The 26,241-nt window shown below is 40.1% G+C and overlaps 1 protein-coding gene and 1 long non-coding RNA gene across 6 annotated transcripts in view; both read left to right on the top strand.

Annotated features, from left to right (window-relative positions):
• Tk (Tachykinin) overlaps nt 1-26,241 on the top strand; it is a 239,578-nt gene that overhangs the window by 160,480 nt on the left and 52,857 nt on the right. For 3 of the 4 annotated variants that reach the window (XM_065239660.1, XM_065239657.1, XM_065239658.1), the window contains one exon: nt 19,273-19,373. In XM_065239660.1, coding sequence (XP_065095732.1) covers nt 19,273-19,373 — 101 coding nt within the window. Of the gene's footprint in view, nt 1-19,272; nt 19,374-19,434; nt 19,524-26,241 lie in introns of all 4 variants that reach the window. The other variant, XM_065239659.1, reaches the window with a different exon arrangement.
• LOC135717526 (uncharacterized) lies at nt 880-7,477 on the top strand. Of its 2 annotated transcripts, XR_010520325.1 has the most exons (5): nt 880-1,063; nt 1,450-1,643; nt 1,707-1,906; nt 5,416-5,625; nt 6,739-7,477. It is a non-coding gene; the product is annotated as an uncharacterized LOC135717526 (long non-coding RNA). The 2 variants fall into 2 exon arrangements; XR_010520324.1 differs by having other exon boundaries at nt 1,450-1,906.

Below are 26,241 nucleotides of genomic sequence, written 5' to 3'. Positions count from 1 at the left end.
ACCAGGGAGATTTACTGACGGAGAAAAACTGTACACATACACGAACATTACTTGCCATGATTTTTCAACATAATAACGAGTACTCTACACGATATTCTAAAAATTACTCGACACTGAAACGTGAACACTCACACTCTCCCCCAGCTCGGGTAAAAATATTTACAAAGTAAATATTTTTGTTTAAAATCACACAATACTTCCCCGGTTACACGTACCTCTGAACCTGCACAACATAAGAAAATTCTCACCAGGACAAAATCACTATCACTGACTGTAGTTCACGAAACATTTCACTTGTAACGTATAAGATTGAGACAGGCCATAAAACAGTAAAGAGTATGTGAAGGTTGCTATTATTTTCATCGAGTATCGGGGTCATAAGTTTTCATCGTTGAACTGAATCAACTCCTCACAGTTTAATGACATAATGTCCATACTAACCATCAGTGTCATTTGACTCCGGTCTCCAGCGATCAAATACTCAGGTTTTTAGACCTGGTAACCTCGAAAAAAAATTAGCAAAGGTTTCACCGATTGTTTAAAAAGACATTTAATGTTAAAATTTATAACTTTATTAATATCTACTGCATGCATTACTAAATTTACTATCTATTTTCATTACAAACCAAATTAATTATTATTATTTATTTATTTCTTTTTTACTATGGAGCATTTATGTACACCAATTGAGTCATGCGAATGGTGCATGAAACATTTCACGCAATTTGTCGGAGTTGCGCTGCATTAAGTTCTCTGAGATAGCGTTATCAGTGTTTTATCAGTGTGCGTATATTCGGTCGAGATCGGAAAAATATAAAAGTGCTGTCAATAGTGATGCTGACGAGCTAGAGATCACATGTGTTAAGTAGTGATGAGGTGGTAATAAGGAATTCTGAAGAGTGTGTACACAACGTTTAATCTAAATATCGTGTTTAAATTCGCGGTTTCTTTAGGCCTTTTGATCAATAATTATTTATTTGATTTACGTAAATTTCCCTTTTGTGAATTCCTTGTTAGTAGCTCATCCTTCTCTTCTTATGTTCCAAGTAAATGCTATAGAGTGGTGAGTATGGTCGTATTGCAGGCTACGGAACAATGCTATTGTTTCCTATATTGAGTATCGCAAAAGTGAATAATGTTTGTAACGTAGATGCGATCATTTCGGGCTATTGTTGATGATGATCATGACTTTGAACTTGAGTCTAACAAAAATACTCGCACGATATATCTACACACATACACCTCCGTAATATATCTCTCAGCTTGACTGTATTGGATGTTATAACTTATTACCAACTTTGCATACACGACAAGAAAACCGAATGAAAACAAACGATGCAATTTAAGCATGATTACTCCTACACAGACAACAAAACTTATTCAATGAAACACCTTAAAACAAAATCATTAAAACTACAAATATAAAACGCTAATTTTTAATTTTTTTAGGTAAACATGCAGAACTTAATGATTATTCGGCCGAATATTTACAAATTTTTACAAACCTGAATGTCACACCTGCGCATTGGTTTTCCCGGGAAAATGCATACATCGGAATGACTAGATTTGGAACGATAAGTATCTTCATAAGGACTTTTTTCTGCGAAAATAACTCTTCTAATCCAAACTAATATCCTACTTAAGTATTGCATTTTGAAATGATGTGATGATTTGAGCTCTTACATATTATTTATTTTTATTTTTAGCGTTTATGCTTTTAAATCGGCAGCGGAAAATATGCCTAACGCCTTCCCTTTCATGTCCGACACCTCATATGAACTGGTGCCGACCTTCCTCATGATGATACACGGAACATATTGTGGTAGCAGCTTTGCGTTAAACTGGTTCCCAGCAGACGACAGACGAAAGCTACGCTTATAGATCTGTTGACCCACATTAAACGTCGGTGAGTAACGCTTATGTCGCAGATCGTATCGTCTCTTGGTGTCCTCGTGAGCCTTTTGGAGGTGTTCTTTAACCAACTCTCCGATCTTCTTTGTTACCCCTCTCAGCTTTTCTACTCTCTGCTCCTCAGTATGTTCCTCGCTCTGCTCTTTTTTATGCTCTGACCCTTTGTCAATTATCTCATGACCGAAGATCACACAATGTGGACTGAATTTAGTCGTTGAATGAACCGTATTATTGAGAACGTACTCAGTCTCCGTTATTTTCGTGTCCCATAGCTTTTGGTCTTGCTTCACATATGAACGAATCATGGAATTGATTGTCCTATTGACACGTTCTGTTGGGTTTGCTTGGCTTCTATGCCGAGCATTTGCCCAATGCTGTATCTCGTACTTTTCGAGTAAATTTTGAAAGTCTTTCGACAAGAATGTTGTCGCGTTGTCTGTGATGACGATTTGTGGGACAGAGAGTCGTCTGAACCACTGCTCTTCCAAAATTTTGTTGAGAGATACTGCAGAGATCTTCTTTACAGGAGCAAGCAGGCAATACTTAGAAAACAGGTCCATGACCACTAATAAGTGAGCGTTGCCCTGCTTGCTTCTCGGAAGGGATTGGATGAAATCCATACAAATTATTTGGAATGGTCGGTTTGTAATCCTCTGTTTTCCCATTTCTGGTGCTGTTGATATGGTCGAATGTTTGTTTTCTTTGCATGGTACGCAATTCACAATGTATTTTTTTATATCCGTGGTCATGCGTGGCCAATAATACCGGCGTTTGACTTTCTCAACACATTTTAAATACCCAATGTGGAGATTATTGTCGTGTTCCTGCTTAATGACCTGGTTCCGCATTGAAGTTGGAACACATCGTTTCCATTCGAAATGGTAGTCCATCAGATCGGACCTGGTTGCTACGAATTTGTAGAGTACTCCGTCTATGACTTTAAAGTCCAAGTACTTTTCCGGGTCTGCTTTCACACCTGCAAATAGCTTTTTGTACCACCCGTCTTCGGGCTCTTCCTCGAGAGACTCCATCGATCGAGAGAGTGCATCGGCAACTACATTCTCTTTTCCCTTGCGATGACGCACATCCATGTCGTACTGCTGTAGTTCAATACTCCAGCGACTAAGCCGAGATGAAGATCGCCATTTCGCTCGCATTATGAAAGTCAGGGCAGAGGAATCAGTTATTAAAGTGAACTTCGTCCCCTCTATATAGCCTCTAAATTTCTCAATGCAACGGAGTGCAGCGAGACCTTCTTTCTCAGCCGCATGGTAGTTTAGCTCAGCACCTTTGAGCTTTTCCGAGTGGTAAGCTATAACCTTTTCTTCTCCATCATGTACCTGCGTCAAAATACCTGCGATAGCGTTGTCACTTGCGTCCGTTTGGACTGTGAAAGGGAGCATGAAATTTGGGTTGGCCATCACAGGAGCAGAGATGAGTTTCTCCTTGATGACCTGAAAAGCATTGTCGGCTGCTGAGTTCCATTGCACCCTCTTTGGCTTATTTTTCAATAAATCAGTGAGAGGTGCCGTAATGTCACTATATTTTGCGATGAACCTACGGTAATAATTAATCATACCGAGGAATCGACGAAGTTGTCTAACCGATTTCGGAACCTGATATCCAAGGATCGCTTGTACGCGATCTGGATTAGGCCGTAATCCATCCTGGGACAAAATGTACCCAAGATACGGCAATTCTTGGCAGCAAAATTTCGACTTGCTCAAATTGATGCATAAATTTGCTTCCCTCAAACGCTTCGCTAGATCATCAAGCTTTTGAAGATGTTCTTCAAATGTCTGGCTAGCAATAACAATATCGTCTAGATAGACAAATATTGCTGGTTCTAACGCTCCATGACTCAGTACACGATCCATCAACTTGCTAAGTGTAGCTGGACTGTTTACCAACCCAAACGGAAGCCGTGTGAATTGAAACAGTCCTCTACCTGGGATCGAAAAAGCGGTGTACTTCCTGGAGTCTGGGCTCAACGGGATTTGAAGAAAAGCTTGGGACAAATCGATGGTCGTCAGATATTTCACTGGTCCTAAATGACTCAAGATCCTATTTTGGTGTGGCAATGGGTAAGCGTCCCTCTTAGTCCTCTCGTTCAATTTTCTGGCATCCAAGCACAGCCTTACCTCCTGACTATCCCGCTTCGCAACTGGTACTACTGGGAGAGCCCAGTCTGAATTAGACTGCTCAACGATCCCATCGCGAATCATGTTGTCTACCGCTGTGTGAATTTTTCGTTGAATTTCAGGACTCCACGGATACGGATTTTTCCTCACCGGATCCGATTTTTTGAACTCCTCCTTTATCTCGATAGAATGGATGATTAAATCTGTCATCCCGAATTTTCCTGGTTGTGCAGCTATAAATTTCCTCTTTACTCTTTCCAAACGTTCTTTTTGGTTATCTGTTAGTTCTTCTTCCTTCTCCAAGTTGTCACTAGCTCCATCATCCAATTCCTCTACTGGATTATTCAGTATGGCTGGCTTGATTCCAAATTTAAGCCAGAAATCATACCCTAGTACACACCTTCGTTTTAGTTTCGGGGCGACTAATACGGGCAAAATTTTTGTAGTTCCATTGAACGTGATCGGAATATCTACACATCCAAGAACTTCCAAATCTTCCCCGCCAGCTGTTTTTAAATTTATCAAAGTTGGTTCTAATTTTAAATTTAACTGTTTGATCACTTTCCCCGCTCCGATCCCTAAAACCGTCCGTGCAGCTCCACTATCCAGAAGCCCAATCAATTCAATCCCCATTAGTTCAATTCTCGTAAACGGCCTGGCATCTCCACTAAGCTTGACGAGCAATGTTGCAATCTCGTCCTGCTTTTTGAAACGATCCTCCACCTTCGAGTAACCTAACTGTTGAAGAACGGTTGCTGGATTTTCTGAATATTCCTGCTGAGGACTTTCGGCGTCGATTTGACTGCTCTGCCTCACTGAGCAGTCTTTTTCACGTTTTTTGACTGGCAGAATGGGCAATTGTTTGTGAGAAACCCAGGAAACCCACAATCCTCACAAAATTCATGCTTTTCCTGTCGACAATCCATTGACCTGTGTCCCTCCTCGTGACAGTTAAAGCAAACTCCTCGCTTAATGGGAATGTAAGCTTTCACGATCCTTTGAAGTGCACTTGTACCACTAGGACCAGGTTTTGGGTTAAACTGTTTGTAATTCTGGTTTTGTTTGCCATCCTGGCTCATCTGTTTTTGGGGAAATTTTCGATGATTATTTCCACCCTGAATTCCATTTTCCCCAGGTGGAACTTGCTTGTCACCTGGTTTGTAATTTGGATTAAAATTTCGTCCTTGATACCCTCCTTTTTGTTCTGTTTGAAATCTGTTGTTTGTTCCGTAGCGACTATTATTCTGTCGTTGCTGCTGGATTTCTTCAATTTGGGGATTCGGTCTACTAAATCTGTTCTCTTTCCTAACATACACTTGCCAATTGATAGAATCAAACCTTTTACCGAATTCCCTCATTTTAGGTATGGAAGTCACGTTGGCAGCTAACATCGCAGTTCTGCAATCTGACCTGGTGTTCCGAAACAAGACGTCAAATTTTCTGATATCATCCCACTGTTTGGACATACTCCGGAAAATTTTCACCATATCCAGATAGTAATCTTGGAATTTCTCCCTCGGACCCTGTCTCCGTGAACCAGCCAGACGTTCGTACTGGTAGTCAATGTCCTCAGGTAAGAACTCACTTTTTAGTTCCCTGGTTAAATTCTCCCACGTTTCTAGCTCGCTATTTCCATTGACTTCCATAAACCATGCTCTCGCTTTTCGCGTAAAGAGATGATGCGCAGACACGAATAATTCTGCTTCAGTGAACCCTTCCGACCTTGCATTGAATTCTACTTCCTTGAGAAATTCGTTTAACCTCCTGCCATTATCCAATCCATCGTATCTAACCGACCATTTGTACACCGGCAATCGGTTACTTTTCGGCTTATCTACCTCTACCACTTGTTTCTTATTTGTTTTGTCCTGGTTCGACGACTGAACCTTCCTGTTATCTTCACTTATGCTTTCCATTGAACTATATCTCTGCTTAATCCATTCATAAAAATTCTGCTTATTTTTATTCTGACGTGCTTCATTCTCATTTTGGACTGATCTCTCATCTATCGGTGTGCTGCTTTTATGTTTCATTTGCTCTCTTTCTATTTCACACTGCCTGGCTGTATTCGAAGTCTCAAGCGCCTGAATACGTCTCAACAACTGATTCACCACTACTTTCAAACGTTCATTCTCATCTGAGAGATCGTTTACTGCCCTATCTCTGATGTTCTCATTTTCTATAACCGCATCTCTTACTGCACCTTCATCATCATCAGAAATATGCTCAGTGATCTCTCCTGTAGACCTTTCTCTTCTATGCTCACTCTCATACTCATCTTCTACGACTGTTGGATTGACCACTACTCTCCTATCGTTAACGTTTACCTCATTTGTTTCTATGTGTGTCTGTCGTAAGCTTTCATGCATTATACTAATTTCTACTTCCCTTACTTCTGGAAATGGCGATGTTATTGAAAAATACATGTTCAGCAACCGTACACACTCTCCTGCTATGATTGCGATACAGTTCAAATCTTCTTCTTCTTTGCTATGAGCCGTAAGTCGTTGCATCCTAAAGAAAATGTGGAGAAGTTTGGATTTAAATTTTTGATCTGGTGCCTTTCGGGTTTTTCTACCTTCTAACTCTGTTGTCACTTCCAAAAGCTTTTCATCACACCATTTCAATTCATCTAGTAATGCAATCCAATTTGCTTTGTAATTAACATTTGTTTTCTCTCTTTCAGCCTTCAACAGACTACGCAATGCTCTTTCCTGTTTACTACGAGATTCGCCATTCATTTTTACTTCACGGATTTCTAATTCATGGTCTAATTCATCGTCGGCCAGATGTGCAGCATTCAACGCGTAATATTGCGCCTGCAAGTGAGCTTGCTCCATCGTTCAACGTTTGCGTACAATTTTAGCAAAATTATAAAAATTAAAATTTAAAAAGAACTACCTATTTACGCTTCAAGCAATCGTGTATGCTAAAACTTAACTTTAAAATTTTAATAATTGAAAATTCTAGTTTAAGGCTTGAAAATAAATCAATCTTTTTCTCTGGTGTTTTAACAACTTCCTCCGAAACACACTCAAACGATAAAACACTTCGCTCCGTTCTAACAAAATCAATTGACTCGCTTTTCAAACAATCGTTATTTGTTACGGTTTTATGAACAATCAGAACCCCTCCGCTGCAAATAAAATATTTTATAAACTGTGTCAGGTCAAGTTATAATTCCAACTGTGGTAATTGTCTTGTGAAGGCCTGGATTTTTTCCCAGAGACTTCTGTAGAAACCAGCTATCTCATGTGCGATCTCCCAAGCTGGATGTTTAAAACAGCTGCCGATAAGGCAATTTTAAGTTGGGCGCCAAAGTGTAAGTGCTTACTACCTCAGTTGGGAGCGATCCTGAGAATCCCTGACTACAATGGCCTCAGGGTCGGCACGCTTACCGAACTAGGTTCCACGTGGCAAGGAATGATCGCACTGGATACAGCAAAAACTCCTACAGCACTTCAATATTCAAAATAACCACTTTTTATTGTTGGATTATACTAACACATCTATTCCTCCCTACGTATGTAACTCTCCCACTTTCTTAATTCCTATCTGACCTGTTTCTGTTGTCTTTCCCTTCTTCTTCGGGGCCCCTTGCAGATCCACCACCACGTTTCCTCGACGACTGCTTCACTCGGCTCCACGTTCCACCTTCTTCCTTCTCTCCTTCGGCGGCGTTGGAAATCTCCTTCGCGCGCTATTCCACTTTTTATGCTGGCTGGGCCACCGAGTGTGTTGACGGACTCGGCTTCGGCGGTTCGTGCCGGAATTGTTCTTACTTGGCTGGGGACTGGCGTAGCCTACCGGTACGTCTACCAGGTGTATCTCAGCGGTTCTGTTTAAAATTTACAGCGGGGTCCTGCTGTCCGTTTTTTCCTCTCACCCTTTTCCACTTTCCTCTTACTATCTTCCACTATATTCTGTCACAGTAATGTTTCTTATATTTCACCAGAGACTATCGGCCGTTTACCTTGATGGTTATTTGATGATAGACCTGATCGGTGTATGTAGCCTAGAAATACGTTCTTTGGGTCACTGTCCTTTGACTATTGGTCAGTGACCCAGGCCATTCGTTTTTCATCGCCAGTCATCGTGTCCGTTATGCCGTTTGTAATGGCCTTTTTTGTCGTCACCTCTCATGGCCGCCTAAATGCTGCTTTTACTCCATCTGGTGGTGGGTTTTGTAGACTACGGTGGGTGGATGGCTGCGTAATACTGTAGGCTACTCTACTCTGGCCTACCAGGGAGATTTACTGACGGAGAAAAACTGTACACATACACGAACATTACTTGCCATGATTTTTCAACATAATAACGAGTACTCTACACGATATTCTAAAAATTACTCGACACTGAAACGTGAACACTCACATGTTTAAAAAGCTGTTAGAGCACGTGGACAGTTACTTGGAGTCAAAGCTAAGTACTATAAGTAGCGGAAAAGGTAGTGAAGATGAAATGATGTTAGGACAAAACAAAAGAAACCAAGAAAGAGAAGAAGAAAAATCCTCGTAAAACTGAAAAACAGAAAGACAAAAGCAAAAGTAAGAACTAAAACGTTAGTGAAAGCGAAAGTGAGACGAGTAGCGAAGAAAGTAACTCAGAGGAGGAAAGTGACAGGCCAAAAGGTATGAAAAGGAGACCACGTCCAGTAGCCGAGTGGAAGATGAAGTACGACGGAAAGGATGAAGGTAAAAAGTTGAATAAGTTCATAGCGGAAGTAGAGTTCATGGCGGAAGCAGTCAACGTAGAGAAGCGTGACCTGTTCAACGAGGTGATTCACCTTTTCAGTGGCGAATCTCGAACGTGGTATATGGAAGGAAGGAAAAATCGAGATTTTCGGAATTGGCGGCAGTTGGTCGCTGAGCTTAAGTTGGAATTCCAACCACCCGATATGGATTTTCACTACGAGCAGCAAGCGGTTCAACGTAGGCAGAAACGGTCTGAGAATTTCCAGGACTACTTAAACGCGGTGATGGAAATCTTTTGGTTTATGGCTGTCCCTCCGAGCGAACAGAGAATGTTCGAAATCATCTTTAGAAACTTAAGGTCCGACTACAAGAACGTGCTGGTAGTAAAAGGAATCAGATCGTTAAAAGCCCTGAAACAGTGGGGAAGGAAACTCGACTCAACTAATGTTTGGATGTATCGCAATAAGGACACTGAGGTGGCTGCAAAGACTTCACAGGTCCATGAAGTTAGTTGAGAATTCCCCAGGAGAGATACGAAACCGGTTGAGAGAGGGTGGAAACCTACCCCACCTACAGGTAAAAGTGGTAGACCGGATAGGAAACAGGATACGGCAATGCCCAGGCAGTACGTTCCAAAGAAGCAGGAGATCGCGAGAAATGAGGCTAGGCAAGGATCCAGCAGAGGAGATTTAGAGAGCAGAGTTGCAAATTACAGAGTTCTCGATAAAATCGTATGTTTCAATTGTCGTGGAAAATACTATCATTTTAGTGCATGTTTGATGGAAAAAGCTGTATTTTGCACGGTTTGTGGATTCCACGACTTCACCAGAGAGAAGTGTCCATTTTGCGCAAAAACCGGACGGACTTCGGCGTAGAAGGTCGTCGAATGTCAATTAAAAAACCTTCAACTGTATTTGTTCCGTTTGGGTCAGAAGTCAGCGAGCTGAAGTGAGGCGTGAAGACTGAAAACAGGCCGTTTGCTACTGTAGACGATATAGGGGTTGAACTGGTTGGATTGCTAGACAGTGGAATGCAAATTAAGATTGAAACTGTTGCCAACAAAGACCAAGCTTTCGACAGCAGGAGGTTTCCAATTGGAAGTTTTGGGGTACGTTAACCTTCCGATTACGTTCAACGGGCAAACGAAGATCGTCACCACGTTGGTCGTACCTTCGATGAAGTGTCGACTAATTTTAGGAATGAACTTCTGGCAGATTTTCAATATAGAACCCACGATTCAACGACAGTTAGGAGAAGTAGCAGACGCGATGGATGCGAATTTTGAAGAGCCGCAGGAAGGCAGTAGTCTAACCACAGAGCAGCAGGAGCGATTGGAAGAGGTTAAGAGCAAGTTTAAGGTGTTCAACGAAGGAGACAATTTAGGTGTCACTTCTCTGATCTCCCACACAATAGAATTCATTGACGAGTTCATGGATGCAAAACCAGTACGACTGAATCAGTATCCCTGGTCGCCCGAGGTTCAAAACTACGTGAACTCGAAAAGTGGATTGAATCTGGTGTGGTGGAAAGATCAAACAGCGAATGAGCAATGCTGATTGTCCCAATCGTAAAGAAAACTGTTGGAGAGTACGGAGAAGAAAAGATCAAGGTCAGAATATGTTTGGACGAACGGAAGCTGAATGAACGAACCAGGAGAGATGCGTACCCGCTACCTCATCAAGACATAATCTTAAGAAGATTGGGGTCTTCAAAATACCTGTCTACGATAGACCATTCAAAGGAATTTTGGCAGGTATCATTAAACCGCGACTCCCGAAAATACACTGCCATTCGGGTATTTGGACGTGGTTTGTTCCAGTTCACCCGTTTACCCTTCGGTTTGGTTAATAGTCCCACGACTTTGTCTAGATTGATGGACCAAGTGTTAGAATTCGGGGAACTGGAACTGAAGAAAGTGGAAGCAATTGTGAACTTTGAACGACCATCGTCGTTTCTTGGGGATGGTTAATTACTATCGTCGCTTTATCGAAGGTTTCAGTGACGTTACCACGCCACTTACGGATCTTCTAAAAAGGAAAGCGAAAGTGGTAGCTTGGAACGATGGAGCAGAAGCAGCGTTCAACTTACTGAAGGAGAAACTCATCAGTGCACCTTATAGCCAACCCCAATTTCGATCAACCGTTCAAGATCCAAACAGATGCCAGTGATATGGCTATTGCTGGTATCCTGACCTAGGAACATGAAGGCAAGGAGCACGTGATAGCATACTATTCCAGGAAGCTCACGACTCCACCGAGATCCTGGAAAGCTGCTGAGAAAGAAGGGCTCACAGCTCTAGAATCGATTGAAAAGTTTCGTCCGTACGTTGAGGGAACGAGGTTCACCCTCATAGCCGATTCGTCAGCTCTGTCGTTCATCATGAACTCCAAATGGAAGCCGTCAAGCAAGCTCAGTCGTTGGAGTATTCTGCTCCAACAGTATGACATGAAGGAACAGCATCGCAAGGGATCAGAAAATGTAGGTGCCGATGCCCTGTATCGAGCAGAAGCAATGGAAGGCACGACAGAAAACGATTGGTCGAAGAAGATCCAGAGTCGTTCATTGACTTCAAAATCGTAGACAACAAGCTCTTTAAGTTTGTAGCAGCAGCCGCAGACGTGTTGGACTACCGCTACGAATAGAAATTATGTCTACCGGAACCCTAGTAGCACGCTTGTCACAAATCAATTGTAGAAACATACATACGACTTATTTCAGTCATAAACAAGTTGCTGTAACTTATTGTGATGAAAGTGTGCTACTCGGGAAGGATTGAGGAAATCGGTATTAAAAGAAGAACATAACGATTCTCTCGATCCGCGGTACGAAAAAACGTTGAAGAAAATTAAAACTGGGTACTACTGGCCTAGGATGGCAGTAGAGACCAAACGATTTGTGCAGGCTTGCGAAGTTTGTAAGTAGTGCAAACCCTCAACAGTCACATCGAATCACCAGAAGGGAAAACAAAAGCTGACAGATCGTCCATTCCAGATCCTACCCTTGGATTTTATCCCAAATCTTCCACGGAGTAAAAATGGGAACATCCACTTATTAGTCCTGATGGAAATCTTTTCTAAGTGGACAATGCTCATTCCGATACGGAAGATAGAGGCTAAGGCAGTCTGTAGAATTGTGGAGGATCAGTGGTTCAGGCGATATGGAACTTCAGAGGTGATTATCATTACTTATTTATTTATTTATTTAATTGATTCCATCAACAGCCTTCAATAAGCCCCAATGATGTTAAGTAATACAAAAAAACAACATGGTTGTCTGTACTTAAAACTTAAACATTACACTGCTATTCACGGTTACCTGTGCCCGAAAATATCGAGGTGAAACTACGGCGAAGCGTCTGACGTGGTACGTGAAAATCGAACACTGAGGCAACTCTGTTGAAAACTCGCTGCAGTCCGTTTATTGCTCCATTCATTCCGTAGTTCGTGCGACGAAAGGGAAGTCTCAGCATAAGACTGTTTCTTAGTGCACGTGGTCGTACATTCAAATCGATTTTTTCGAGGATAGTAGGACAATCGATTCTCCCTTGCAATGTATCGGCAACAAGTAAAGCCCTTGCAGCGTCTCTTCGGGTCGAAAGAGTTTCCAAACCAATCAGCTGACATCGGCTTTCACAGCTAGGCAAACGGAAAGGATCTCTCCAAGGCAATCGCCGAAGGGCGAAGCGTAAGAATCGGTGCTGGACTGATTCGACTCATTCAACACCATTGTTGTAGCTTGGATTCCAAACTGCTGAGCAATATTCAAGGACTGATCGGACCAGTGAGGAGTACAATGACTTCAGGCAATAAATATCAGTAAAGTTTTTGGTTATTCTAAAGATAAAGCCTAGTGTTCTGGAAGCTTTATCAACGACATACGAAATATGCTGCTTATATGTGAGTTGCGAATCCAAAATGACTCCCAAATCCTTCACGTGGCTCACTCGTTCAATTGCTGAACCCAATAGGTTGTAGTTGAAGATGATTGGTTCTTTTATCCGAGAAAAGGAGATTACTGAGCATTTCGCCGGGTTAACTTCCATTCGGTTCAAGGTGCACCAGTCAGCAAAAGCATGAAGCTGGCGTTGAAGAAAGTGACAGTCGGCAATGGAACGAGTCCGAAGGTAGATTTTTAGATCGTCAGCATACGATAGTCGAGGTCCGACAGCGACAACGCGACTACGTTCACTGGAAAGGACTTCCAGGCCTTAGTTAAGAAGAGAGGGATTCGTCATTGGCCAAATACAAGGCATCACAGCCTAGCAAATCCAGTCGAACGAACAAACCGGACCATCAACGCATGCCTACGTACCTACATGCAACTGGACCAGCGGGTGTGGGACACTAGGATACCCGAGGTAGAGGAAATGATCAACACGACGTTACATTCCTCCACAGGTTATTCTCCATACTCGCATACCGAAGGTTGTAAAGGGAGAGGAGCATCGTCTGAAGAGGGATGAAGGTGAACTTTCCATCGAAGCGAGGGACCAGTATAGGAAGGAAGTTGGAGGAAATTTGTAACCAGTGGTGTGTCTGTTTGTCTGAGATTAGTGAGATTGTCGCGATTAGTGTTTCGTATTTTATGTATAACAATATGCCAAGGAAAGGTTTGAATACAAGCTACCAACACCACCCATCGCCCACAAAATCACCCACTGGACAGTACACAGCCACACCACTAAACGACTGGAAGATCCTCTACCTACCACCAGATGGCACTGTTTACTGGATTTGGAGGCCATTAGGAGGTGGCATAATGGGGCCATGATGAGGCGAAATAGGGCGGAAGGACGATGGCTCAGCGAGGAGGAGAGAGGATAGGTCAGCCGCCATCGTTGAGAATTATTTGATTGGCGATACTCAACAGCGATACTTCGGAAAGCTAGTTCAAGCAAGTTCAAAAACCAGTAAAAAACCGTGAGGACGTGAAAAAAAAAAGTGAAGAAGGAGAGTGAGGTGCAGAACCATCCAGGACCCCGTAGTTTACCGCTGGCAATTCATCCACGGCGTGGTCAGACCCCGTAGTGTCCGTCATTCGGCATACGGCGCGGTTAGACACGGAGCATCTTCCGATACGAAGGTATCCAGGAATACTAACCAACGGCCCATCGCCACGCCACGAGTATAGTGAGGAGAGAGAGAGAGAGAGAGATCGAAGAGCCGTCGCGGAAAGTACCGAAGTACGCGACCGGCTTCGAACCAAGAAGCTAAAAGGAACCGACTGGCCTGTGAAAAGTGCCCAGAAGGAAGCTGAGGAAGGTGAAGGAGTGGCTGTAGAAGGACCAACAGCGGGCCCGCGCTGAAGAATTGGAAGAAACGTCAGGCGAAACGAGGTAGGAGATAGCGAATAAGAAAGTGGGACGAAAGTGGGAACAATAAAGGTGCCTATAGCTAAACAAGCGTTGTGTGTGTTAGATATTCGAGTGTTTCCTTGGCCGTGATATTAGAGCGCGCATGCCGACCCTGAGGTAGTGTAGAGGGGGGTCTCATTAGTGCTGGGCAGGGAGTACCCCATCTGTTACAAATTTATTGGAAGTCGTTAAGAAAAATCTCCAGAAAAGTGACGACAAGCAAAGGAAAGTGTACAACTTACGGTTCAAGAAGTTTGCACCAGCCTATGAGGTCGGCCAGAAGGTTTACAAACGGAATTTCCGTCAATCGTCCGCTGTTGAGCACTACAATGCGAAATATGGGCCATTGTTCACTCCATGCATGATAGTTTTTTCAGCCAGTGATATCCGTCCGGACAACGTGACTCTACGTCATTCTTCTGGCTGATTCCTAAAAAAAAGAGTTGTAATTTCTGCCTCGTCTTAAATTGCGACTAAATCAGAAATAACTTACCGTACTAACACGTGTAGCATTAAGACACGTGTGAAAATTAAGTCCATTGGTCATATGATAGTGTCCAAAGGCTACATTAGTTCCGTTTTCGTGTGATGTCCAGTTTTGCCTGTTATTGATATGAGATATATGGTTTCGTCATGTGAGAGCGTCGTCAACATCATCGTTAGTATTGTTTTCCAAAATAGGTAATCGTCGATTTTGTTGTGATTCTGATTCGTGAAGTCGTCTCTCAATGTAAATAGTACTCGTGAGTGTTCATGTACGTCTTCACCAGGGAGGATGAATTTTATGGCACCTTATCATCAACGTCATCTCAGCAGTCTGGTGGGACCATCGCTGATGAAGATGGGATGCTGAAAAAGAGAAAGAGAAAAATATATAAATATTGTTACCGATAATTTCAGTCCGGATTGAAAAGGAAACGATAGGCTTTTGTTAGTGCACAAACAAAAGCCAAGGCATGGAAGAAGACTAGTGCCTCTCAGTAACAGAGATGGCAATGGTCGAGATAGAGAAATATTCACGTACGAGAATAGATTGCGACTTACCTAAATACATAATTAGATGACATTATACCACGAAATATAATTGTTGCTAGGGTTATTCCCTCAAACCAGGTGGCCAACTGGTGAATAAACCTAGAAAGAAACTGTTTCGTCAGCCTAACATAGGAAGGAACGGAAGCAAATTATCTCATCTTTTAATCAAGATTATCACCAATTACATTAATAGCAATAACCCCAGAAAACGTAGCATTTTACAGCTTCACTGTATCCACATTACATCAGGAATACGGTACGCGCGGGATCAAAGACACAGGTAAACTGAATAGTCTTCTGCTATAGTAGACCCGAGAACCCAAAATCCGAAAACACGAATAAAGTCGTTAAACGTCTTAAAAAAAAGAAGTAGTAGATCCTGATAAGTGATAACAGACTCACATGTACACAAAACAAAATCACTCCTGGCATATTATGGAAAATTTTATTTGAAATTTAGCTTTTAGTTGCTGATTAATTTAATGTCTTAATGTAATGGTCTACAACAAGTATTGGAATTTAACGAAATTGTTATTGTTGATTATTTGAAAATTTTACTGTCTAATTGTTTGTACTGAATTTTACTATCTAATTGTTTGTACTGAGTGTTAGCTAGTTTCTAGGTAAAATAAATGTCAACTTTTAGTTAATCATTAATTTTGCCGAGGTGCGGGATAGTATAACCGACTGTTACAAATTGTTAGTATTTTTAGGGTTAGTAGTAGGGCTTGTAAATGTTAATAAAAATGTAGCTATTGTCTATTAAAAATGTTATAGGTTAGTAAATGTTAGTAAAAATGTACCTAGCGTATATTAAAAATGTTATAGGTTAGTAGAATTTGAATTTTGTACAAAATAAGTGGGATGAATCACATGTAAGCCAGTGGGTACAACAACTAAATGATAGAAGAGTAGACAAGCAGGCGAAGTGGGTCAAAATCTACAAAGGTGGTGATAACAACCCCCCCCCCCCCCAACCTCACAGGCAGCAAAAAAGAAGCTACAACGGGGTTGAAGAGAATAAGGAGGAGCGTCATTGCTCATAAAGTTACAGGCGTTCGTGTGCACAAGAGACATATTATAAAGTGTCCTTCACATTGCTATGTGAGTGGTATCCGGCGAAAAAGGGAAAAGACGGCGGATTCGTCAGGACCTTTTGTATTCTGTTCATTCGACTGAAAGTCGCCATTTTGTCTAGTCATACGCTCGACCAGGTGCACACGATTCAGCGTAGTAGACCTCGGTTTGCTACGTCTAACCACATAGGACCAATTCCAACCTCTGGGTCAGCCGCCCGTAAGGAGGCTTTTCAAGCTCGGGGGCGAAACCCCTAAACGTAAAGGAGCATTCCCCCTCTTGACACGGTCAGTCTGGTATCGTCCTGGGCCGTGTCAATCTCCGTCAACGAGGGAGGACACCTGAAAGACTTACACAGCTACACACCATCGACAAACCCCGCCAAACCATCGTGCGGTTAAACGGTAATTACCCACTGTTTTGGGAATCAGCTTGCCAGCTCGTCATCAGCAACAGTAGCAGCAGCAGCAGCAGCAGCAGCTAGCGCTCGCAGGACGTCGCCATATCATCAGAATAAGCAGTGGTACGTACCGAAGAACACAGTTAATTTTACCCACACCCACAAACAGAAAAATAGACTACAGAAATCGAACTCAATCCCACCAACACACCAATTTGTTAAATAAAAACCCTCAAAGTCAAAGCAAATCTTTAAATCAATAAATTCACACTACACAGTATCTCTAGTCAGGTAACCGAATTTTTTGATAAATCTGCAGAATTTTATGGAAGTCGAAGAATCCACAAAGAAATTTTAGAACTTTAGAGAAGAACGGAGATCTACTGAGAAATTTATTGAACTTCAGAGCAGTTCGTAGATCTTCAGAGCAGAAATACAATATTGCATAAAACTTGACAGAATTTTAAAGAAATTTAAGAAACTTCTGAAAAGTTCAGATGGTAGATCGTAAATCTACTGAAAAATCTGCTGATGTTTAAATAAATTTTCAGAATTTTATTTTGGTTCTTGTAGTGAAATTTACAGAACTTCATGTAAGTTCGTTGATCTTTAGAGATATTTGTAAAACTTCAGAATAATTAGTAAAACTTCAGAAAACTTCCTAAAACTTCCGGAAAGCTCAAAAATTTCTAGAAAATATTTTAATTCTTTAGAAAATTGTGTGGATGTTCAGAGATATTTGCAGATATTCATTGAATTGTGTAAATCTACAGAGAAAATTTCAGAGCTTTCGAGAAGTTCGCAGATTATTAGAAATTTTGTGAACATCAGAGATAATTGTTGATCTTTACGGATCTTAAATCTTCAGGGATTCAGGATTATTGTAAATGTTTAGTCAAATTTGCAGAACTTCTAAAGAACACACACATCTTCCGAAGAACTGCCGAGAAATTTGCAGATCTTCAGGAAAGTTTGTTGATCTTTAAACATATTTTACCGGAGAACAGAAACAAAATTCAGGTACGTCCGAAGGTCTTCAAAGAAATATGCAGAATTGAGCTCTTTATAGAAATTTTCAGAACTCAAGGAATCAGTAGATCTATAAACAACTTTTCCCACTAGCTTGTCGAAAGTTGGTATCGAAATCCTGGCGAAGTTTTGAAATCCATTTTCATGTTTATATCGCAGCTCTTAAAGGACAAGATGAGCCAGACCCCTGTTCCTCCTGAGCAACCATTTCCTACTCCACAAAGTTCACCTTCTCCTTCTCATTATATTTAAAATAATTAAAGTATATACGTTTGCCGAAGTTAGAGCAATTTTTCGGTAATTCATAATGGAAGTATTTACTTTTGATTCCTGATACAGTTTTGTTTTGAAATCTAAATTGACAGTTATTTTGACATGTGCAAGCAGTGTGTACACCAACAAACAAGGGGCTCGACAAAGTGTGTCAAAAGTAAATTAGAGCAGATTTTTCATTCTAGCGGCGGTCAAAATCAGACCAAGACATCAGATAGTCTAAGCAGACCTTTAGTTTCCACCGGTTGGTAAAACTACATCGCTGTATTTTTTCTTCTCAAACAAATTTCTTTAATTTCCCATAAATTTTAGAAACTGAAAAACTGTTTATATTTAGCAATTGCAGCATAATTACTGACCTCATGTCTCAATATTTTCTAACATCTTGCACTTATTTCCCGAAATTCACATTATTGACGTGGAACGTGGAAAAAATATAGCTAAATTCAAACGAGAACAGTTTTGTTTTGTTTTTTTTTTTTTTTGTTATTTATGAGATTTTTAGCCGTAGGCTGGTTCTTCTCCGCACAGTTTTGTTATTGTTTACATTTTTTCCGGGTGAAAACGAGATAATGGTTGGTAGTTATTTTTGCATTCATGCGTTACGCAATGGACAATGGAATGGGAATGGACACAACAAATTAATGCTTAATTAAAACTAATTATTGTTGGATTAATAAAAGAATATTGTTATATTTCCAATAGTTGCAATTGCAAAGTGGCTTATTAAAAACCGAGATCAAAACAAAAAGAATATTATTTTGAATTTTTGTGAATAAGTACCTATTATCGAAACAATAAAATGCAATAAAACTTCAACAGGAATTGTTTGTTAAATACAACTAAAGATTTTTTTTGGTTCAATGCAAACAATTTTCTGTCCGTGCACTATGAGTGAATAAAATTGAAGAGCACATGGCTGAGCGGCACTGATGAAGTAAAAATGGTTGGAAGAATAAAAGAAGTTGAGCGCACAGGATAAAGCCCATCGTAAAACATCACCAGGAAACATCAGAAGAACTCTTCACGACCCATCCGACGAAGGTTTTGGAAAAGTGTCTCAATTAATTGTAAACTGGTTTCAAAGACTTGTGGCAAAGCAAAGTTTTATTTTTTTACAATCAGCTTTACCAAATAAACACAACAAATTTTACTTGCAAATGTAATTTTCTCAACTAGACCATGACATTAGAGAGCTAGTTAGGCTCTGACGTAAATATTATTGTGACCCTTTATTTCTCTAATATGGGGGAAGATTACGACTGCGTTTTAATGCTCACTTGGTAACATTCACCAGTATGATTGGTAAGACTCACTTTTATATCATTTTCTCATTATTTGTATATACCTATTTCGCAGGGCTACGCGGTAAAAGGGACAGCATAGATGGATATAACGAAAGACGCAAACGGGGTCCATTTACTAGTTATCTAGGAATGCGTGGGAAGGAAGAACCATTGGTAAGTGTGAAAACTGATTTTTAGCTAACTATTTTCAGATCTAAATGATTTGTATTTGAAGCGATTTCTCTCGCGTGCATCGGGATTCTACGGCAGTCGCGGAAAGAAATACAAATATTTTGGTAGTTTCGTTGGTGTTAGGGGAAAAAGGTAACATGTTGCATGTTTTTTCTTCTTCTCGTTTTAAGTTTTAAATAAATTTGTAAAAAATGAATTCCTACCTGACGTACTTTCAAATATAAATAAAAAAAACTTCATGTTTGGGTACATTTTTTTAAATCTACAATTTTCTAAAAGGTAGTAGAGTCTGTGCCTAGGGTCACGAACGGAAACTTGACGTAGGACCACGATTGGTCGGTGCATTTGTTTTTGGGTTTGATTCTTTTAATTGTTCAAAAGTCACTAATGCTGTCGACCGAGAAATCTCACTGTTGCTAGGATCTTCTAAAACTTTTACATAATGTTATTTTATTTTTGCATATTATTTTTGTTGAAGTAAATAAACATACGATGCAGAAGATTCAATGCTCGTTTTCGCGTAAAATAATTTTTTGTTTTTCTTTAAATTTATTAGCTTTTAGTTGATTTTGAAACGTTTTAAGTTTTTGGTTTTTTTTTTTTGTGATCTGTTACATTACCTAGTTTGGTTAGAAGTTTCGAAGCTTACGCATGTCCATAGGCCTAATAAAAAGAAAAAAAGTGTATCCTTAAAAATAGCTGCGTGAAATACTTTTGTGGGAATATCTTGTTGAGACCATGATTAGGACTTGTAGAATGCTTTAAAACTTCCATAAAACTTGCAAATGTTACTTGGTTATAGTCACGTTTTGTTTGTGAATATTTTATTTTATGTTTTCCTGTAATTATCATAAATAATAGTTATTCAATCATAGATAATTCAGCCATATATAGGAGTAAATTTGATCATTCGGGTGAGATCCTTCCTTTTTGTTTGTTTACATTTTATTTTTAACAGTATTGGAATTAAAATTGAGAAGCTTGGCTAGCCGCTGACCGCTACCGCTTTTGCTTACTGAGTAGAAGATCGTGGGTTTATTTCCAAGCTCCTCCAAAACAAAACAATTGCTATTGTTGCATCGCCTGCTTAAACGAATCCTGATCGATCTCCTACGCAACTATCCAACTTCGTCACATCTATGGGGGCGTCGGTGAGTCGCTGGCCTTCTGTTAAGTAGATGTTACATCAACAATATCCTTCCTTTCCCCGTAACGGAGAAGATCCCAAGTAACATTTCAAGTTTTGTCGAGGTTTTAAAGCATGCTACAAGTCTAAATCATAGTCTTCAGAACCCTAATAAAACCAAAATTGTTACTTGGGATGGGCGTGGCTGGCAATGGTAATTGTTATGTTTTTCATATTCTGAATTCTGATTGGAGAGCTACTTATTCCCAAATAATTTTCTTTAAGCCATTAGAATAAGAAAGTTAAAGTAGATACATGGCAGTTGCCAGTATGCAACCTACGAATTACTCCGTTACAAACGCAACGCAACGCAAATAACATACTTTTGGGTAGAAAGCTGGTGGAAAATTCCATGTGAATTGCACTCAAGTAAATGGAAACTACTTTGACCCGCTCTATCCAGAGACGTTGATGGAGACGCGCAAAGAAAATTTCTGTTAAAACAGCAGCACGGTTTTTGATGAATCTTTTGGCAATGTCACAGGCAACCATGTTTCTTTGAGTGGTTTCAAACGGCTTCAAATGACTTTCATACAGTGCCGCAATGCTGTTGAAATAATGTGAACGTTCGACCGGAACTGAATAAAAATGAAGTGGGTGTGGGATACACCTTGATGTGTACTACATTGTTCCCCCTAGATTCCATCCCTTGCAGAACGAATAGTTGAGGAAACACACTCACACAACCACATACCCTCCACCGAGCCAACGGCACAAGAGACTGTAGCATCGTGTCTCTTCCTCTTTGTTCCCAAACCACCGTGAGAGTAAGTCGTGCGTCAGTCTGTCTCCTGGGCTGGGCGATTTCTTCCGGCGGCAATCGGAGATTCCACAGTGGCGATCCTGCCATAATTATTATTATTTGGCCTTAAAGTTCGATAGAACCTACAGTTTTAACCACCCGGGAATCGCCCATCACAGGAAAACAGACAGAAAGCTGACAATTTGTGAGTGCTTAAAAAAAAAGTGTCGGATAGTGCAACTGGAAGTTTTTGTTTTTATATTTTCATCTCTGCAATCCAGTGAGGTAAGCCATTTTTTCCCTTTTTCATCGCCGCCTGCTCCATGCGAAAAGTAATTCAATGGAGGTATTCGGGACGAGTACCTTCCCCACCAAAAATGGAAGCGTTTCGAGACGAACGCGGAATTAGTAAATCATCGGCGTAGCGGGACGCACGCTGGAAGTATTTTTGAAGCGACAAGTCAGAAAACTGTTCCGGGACGGCCATTTTATTTTCCTTCCGAACGTCTCGGGACGAACACAAAGAAGAAAAAAATGATTTTAAGAAAAACCAGCATTTGGTGATAGCGTTTGTTAAAGTTTACCTAGAGGTTTGACGGATCTTGAAGATTCTTTCGCATTGATATTTATCATAGATAGGTGTTTTGGGACGAACACGATATTGGAAATTCAGTAACGCGTAAATTCTTTTGAGTAGCAATAACGGGCCATTTAAAAAAAACAACAAGGCTGTCATTTTGTTTTCTTCTGGTTTTCGTGTCGAAGCAACAATTACTCTCTCACTATCTAAAAGTGCTTCGGGACGAATGCATGTTTGAAAAGAAGAGGACAGATCCTGATCTCACGACGTTACCAATGATTGATCATTGATGGTGCTGTGGGACGCACGTCACAAGACAAGTATGAACGCATGCAATGAATCTGTTTAAATACAGTTAAAATGCAATTAAACTGAATTCAATTTACTATAGATTTACTCCTTAAGGTCACTGTTTAAGGTAAGGCAAAACAGTATCGAATAAAATATTGATCTAGACCATTTTTTGTTCTGCTTCGAAAACAAAATATTTCCTGATTTTGTTTTGTTTTGCCACGCTTGACAAAAATAGAACTATATATAGACAAAAAAGCTTACCATTATAGTGCACAAAAATCAGTGACTAGCATAAAAGAATTTTAAAAAATCCTACGACGGTCACTTGGAAAAGGAATCTGTCGCTGCGGTGTGAGACACCCACAGGAAGATTTGATAGTGCGCTGGGACGGCCACTTGGAAAAGAAATCTGTCACTGCGGAGTGAAAAAAATAACTCGCAGGAAGATTTGATAGTGAGCTGGGACGGCCACTTGGCAAAGGAATCTGTGGTAACGGTGTAAGTCACCTGCAGGAAGATTTGATAGTGCACTGGGATGACCACTGAGAAAAAATCTGTCGCTGCGGTGTGAGATCCGTAGGAAGATTGGATGATAAATGATATAAAAAAAACTATAATTTATCATGATAATCTTAACTTCTGTTGCATCATTCACGGTAGACACCATAGACAAACGTCGTGGCCGACGGATGGTGTTCACCACGATCTAGACGGGTGGAGAAACAGACTACTCTATTCATCTACGGATCTCGTATGAACGTTGAACAGACCAACGGAGGAGAACACCGGGTGGCTACAGATGCAATAGCTGGACTGTATCGAGTGGTAGTAATACAATTTCAAAAGGCGATAGATATGTCCGTTTAACTGACCGCAAGAACCGGCATTGGTCGAGGATCAGTAGAAATAGTCAATGATGGCGACTGGTGGTTGCAAAGTGGCTAATCGGGTGATTCTGTCGGGTTAAACTGAGCGAGCCGGTTCCTACCCGAGCCGACGATGAATGATGGTCAAATCGGGCGTATTACGCTTGTCACTGTGTCATTTAACTTATGAGTTGCTATACATGCGGCGTTACCTTAAGCTGAACATTTAAGATCATACGTAACCAAATATTTAACTAACTGCGTCGGTGGTGTATTGATAAGCGTGATTGTCTCTCTGCCACCGTAGGGATTTTCTGAGGCATACAATCTCTGATCACGCCTTCCTTCGGGAAGGGAAGTAAAGTCGTTGGTCCCCGGTTCATGCGTTGATGAGTCTATAGGTAGGGTCCAGGTGTGGGAGCTGCCTCCTGGCGTCGGTAGCATTGGTACTCAGTACGGAAAACAAGATCGACGGAAAACAAAACAAAAATTAACTAGAGTGTAATGAAGGCCATCAACGACAAACTCCAAACTGTAAACTATGGACAGTTAAACGAATTGTAATGAAAATCATTCTGAAATCTCATGTATTGAGCATTCCTTGAGATTCTCATTTATTATCCCGCACTAACATTCACAACACCAAAAAAATCACCATCCAAGCACTCCTTGGTAGGACTTTGTATGATAGCGAACTGTCCATTAATAGATTTAGTGCCAAAAATAAAAAAAATAATTAATAAATCTTGATTTAAAAATCGAGCTGAATGTCTATGGGATCGATAGAAATATTGTTGTGCTAAAAAAACAACTCATAGGTGAATGATTGCGTGCCTGAGATTTAAAATTTTGAATTTTTTTTTACCCGAAAGCTGATAATGAGACACTTAAAAGAAGATTACGAAGGAAAGATTAAGCTAAGGAAATTGTTGTGTAGTCACTTAAAATGTACAATGTAATCTCCCGTAGATAGAAGAGCTCTTGAGGTACACATTAATGTATATGATTTGAACGTTTTAATCCTAAATGGAGCTAAAAGCTAAAACAACTAAGGATCAACTTGATTATTTGATGTTGCGGATATTATCATATTCTTATTGCTGTTTACAAAAACTATATCCATGAAAAATAATGTTAATAGAACGGCCAGATGCTGGAAATTCAAGTTATCCAGTCTAATTAAAAATTCTACAAGTTTACATTATAGATTGCATACATTTATGATACATGTCATGAGATAATCCATATATTGTGTGTAACCGTCCATCTTTGTAAAAAAAAACATTACTCTCAGTAAGATGCTGGTTTACGTTAAAAGGAAGTTTGCATGCATAAATGTTTGCATGCTTGGATGTTTACATCACCAGTAAAATTCAGAACTTTGTTGTTCTTAATAAGGCTGATGTTTTGAGGGTAATGTGATATTGTGTGCTACGAAATATGTAATATGAGTCATAAAAATCATTCATGTGCTCAGTGGAGCCATGTAATATTATTTTCATGAATTGAATAAAGTACTGTAGTAGCTATAATGCGATAATTAGCGCAAGAATGAATCATGATAAAAGTTCAGACAAAACACGGTGGAAAAACCACATCAGTTAAAAAAAATAACATTACTTTTCGCTCACCTAATCATTAACAATAGCCTCTAACAATTGAAGTTTTTTTTTTTATTAAAATAGACTGTTCTAAACATTCTCCGGATTTTATATTAGAAGATACCATTTTTTTTTTAGAGAAGGAGTGGGATGTGGGATACACCTTGATGTGTACTACATTGTTCCCCCTAGATTCCACCCCTTGCTGAACGAATAGTTGAGGAAACACACTCACACAACCACATACCCTCCACCGAGCCAACGGCACAAGAGACTGTAGCATCGTGTCTCTTCCTCTTTGTTCCCAAACCACCGTGAGAGTAAGTCGTGCGTCAGTCTGTCTCCTGGGCTGGGCGATTTCTTCCGGCGGCAATCGGAGATTCCACAGTGGGTGGCAACATTTTGTAAAAAAAAAACGATGACGAGTGACAGAGGTGAACCAGCCTTTAGGCTGAAAACCTCTTAAATAAAGAAATAAAAACAAAACGAAGACGAGAAATGACAGTCGCTCCATGACAGTATAACCAACAATCAATACGAAACTAACAATTTTAAATTGGCTCACCACTTTAGTAGCCTATTGGTCCCAAGCAAACGATTAACGTACCCTATTCTAGTTGACATTCTATTACTACACTATGTTTGTTTTGATTCGCTATGAAAGTTTGACAGATAACATCAGGGGTGTGTGGATTCATGCAGAACATGCAGGGGTGAGTGAAATAGCTTGGGACTGCTTGGGACCGTTGTTCTGGTACTGAGTGAGCCAAAAATAATAATGATTTTCTTCGGGACCCAGTGGTCTTAGAGTTACCTCTATGGTATAACCATAGAGAAAGGTCCCAAAGAAACGTGCTCAACTTTTTGGCTCAGCTCTGGTACTCTCTTCGGTCCAAGCTAATCGATGCACCCCTCAAAAAATAGGAAAATTGACGAACCCCTCATTTTATCTGTCAAACTTTCATAGCGAATCATAACAAACATTGTGTAGTACTAGAATTTTGACTAGAATGGGGTTCGTTAATCGATTTGCTTAGGACCAATAGGCTAGTCAAGTAGTGAGCCAATTTAAAATCGTTTGTTCCCAACGGTTGGTACAACTTTTGTTATATTTTACTGTTTTGCTTGCAGCGCAATAATTTTTATTACCATAAAACAAAATAAAACGTTCTGATTCGAAATTGTTTTTTATCATCAATAAATGTTGTATTTAATTGAATCAACAATAAATAAATCTTTTTTTTTTTGTTAGTTACTTTATTTGTACAGGCTTAATCGAATATACTTTAAAAAGCCAAGTTGTCATTTTCTTTATACATTATAAGCGCCTTAAATCTAAAATTAAAGGATTTTACCGATTACTCGCGGTATTCTCGAGGTTAACAATTGTTTGGATCGGGAGAGGGAAAAAGAGGTTTGGAATAAAATTTATGATTCAAAAATTTCACTATTTCTAAAACTTTTACTTAATTCTATCGACGTTATATTAACTCTGTAATTATACAATTATTACAGAAACAAATATATAAAAAAACAAACACACACTCAAAGTACAAACTAAACACAAGGTTAATCAAACTT

This window comes from Ochlerotatus camptorhynchus, unplaced genomic scaffold (assembly GCF_037179485.1).
Source record: "Ochlerotatus camptorhynchus isolate MF236.1 unplaced genomic scaffold, CSIRO-AGI_Acam_v1.1 ptg000061l, whole genome shotgun sequence".
Taxonomy (NCBI): Eukaryota; Metazoa; Arthropoda; class Insecta; order Diptera; family Culicidae; genus Ochlerotatus; species Ochlerotatus camptorhynchus.
This window is presented reverse-complemented; position numbering and strand designations above follow the sequence as displayed.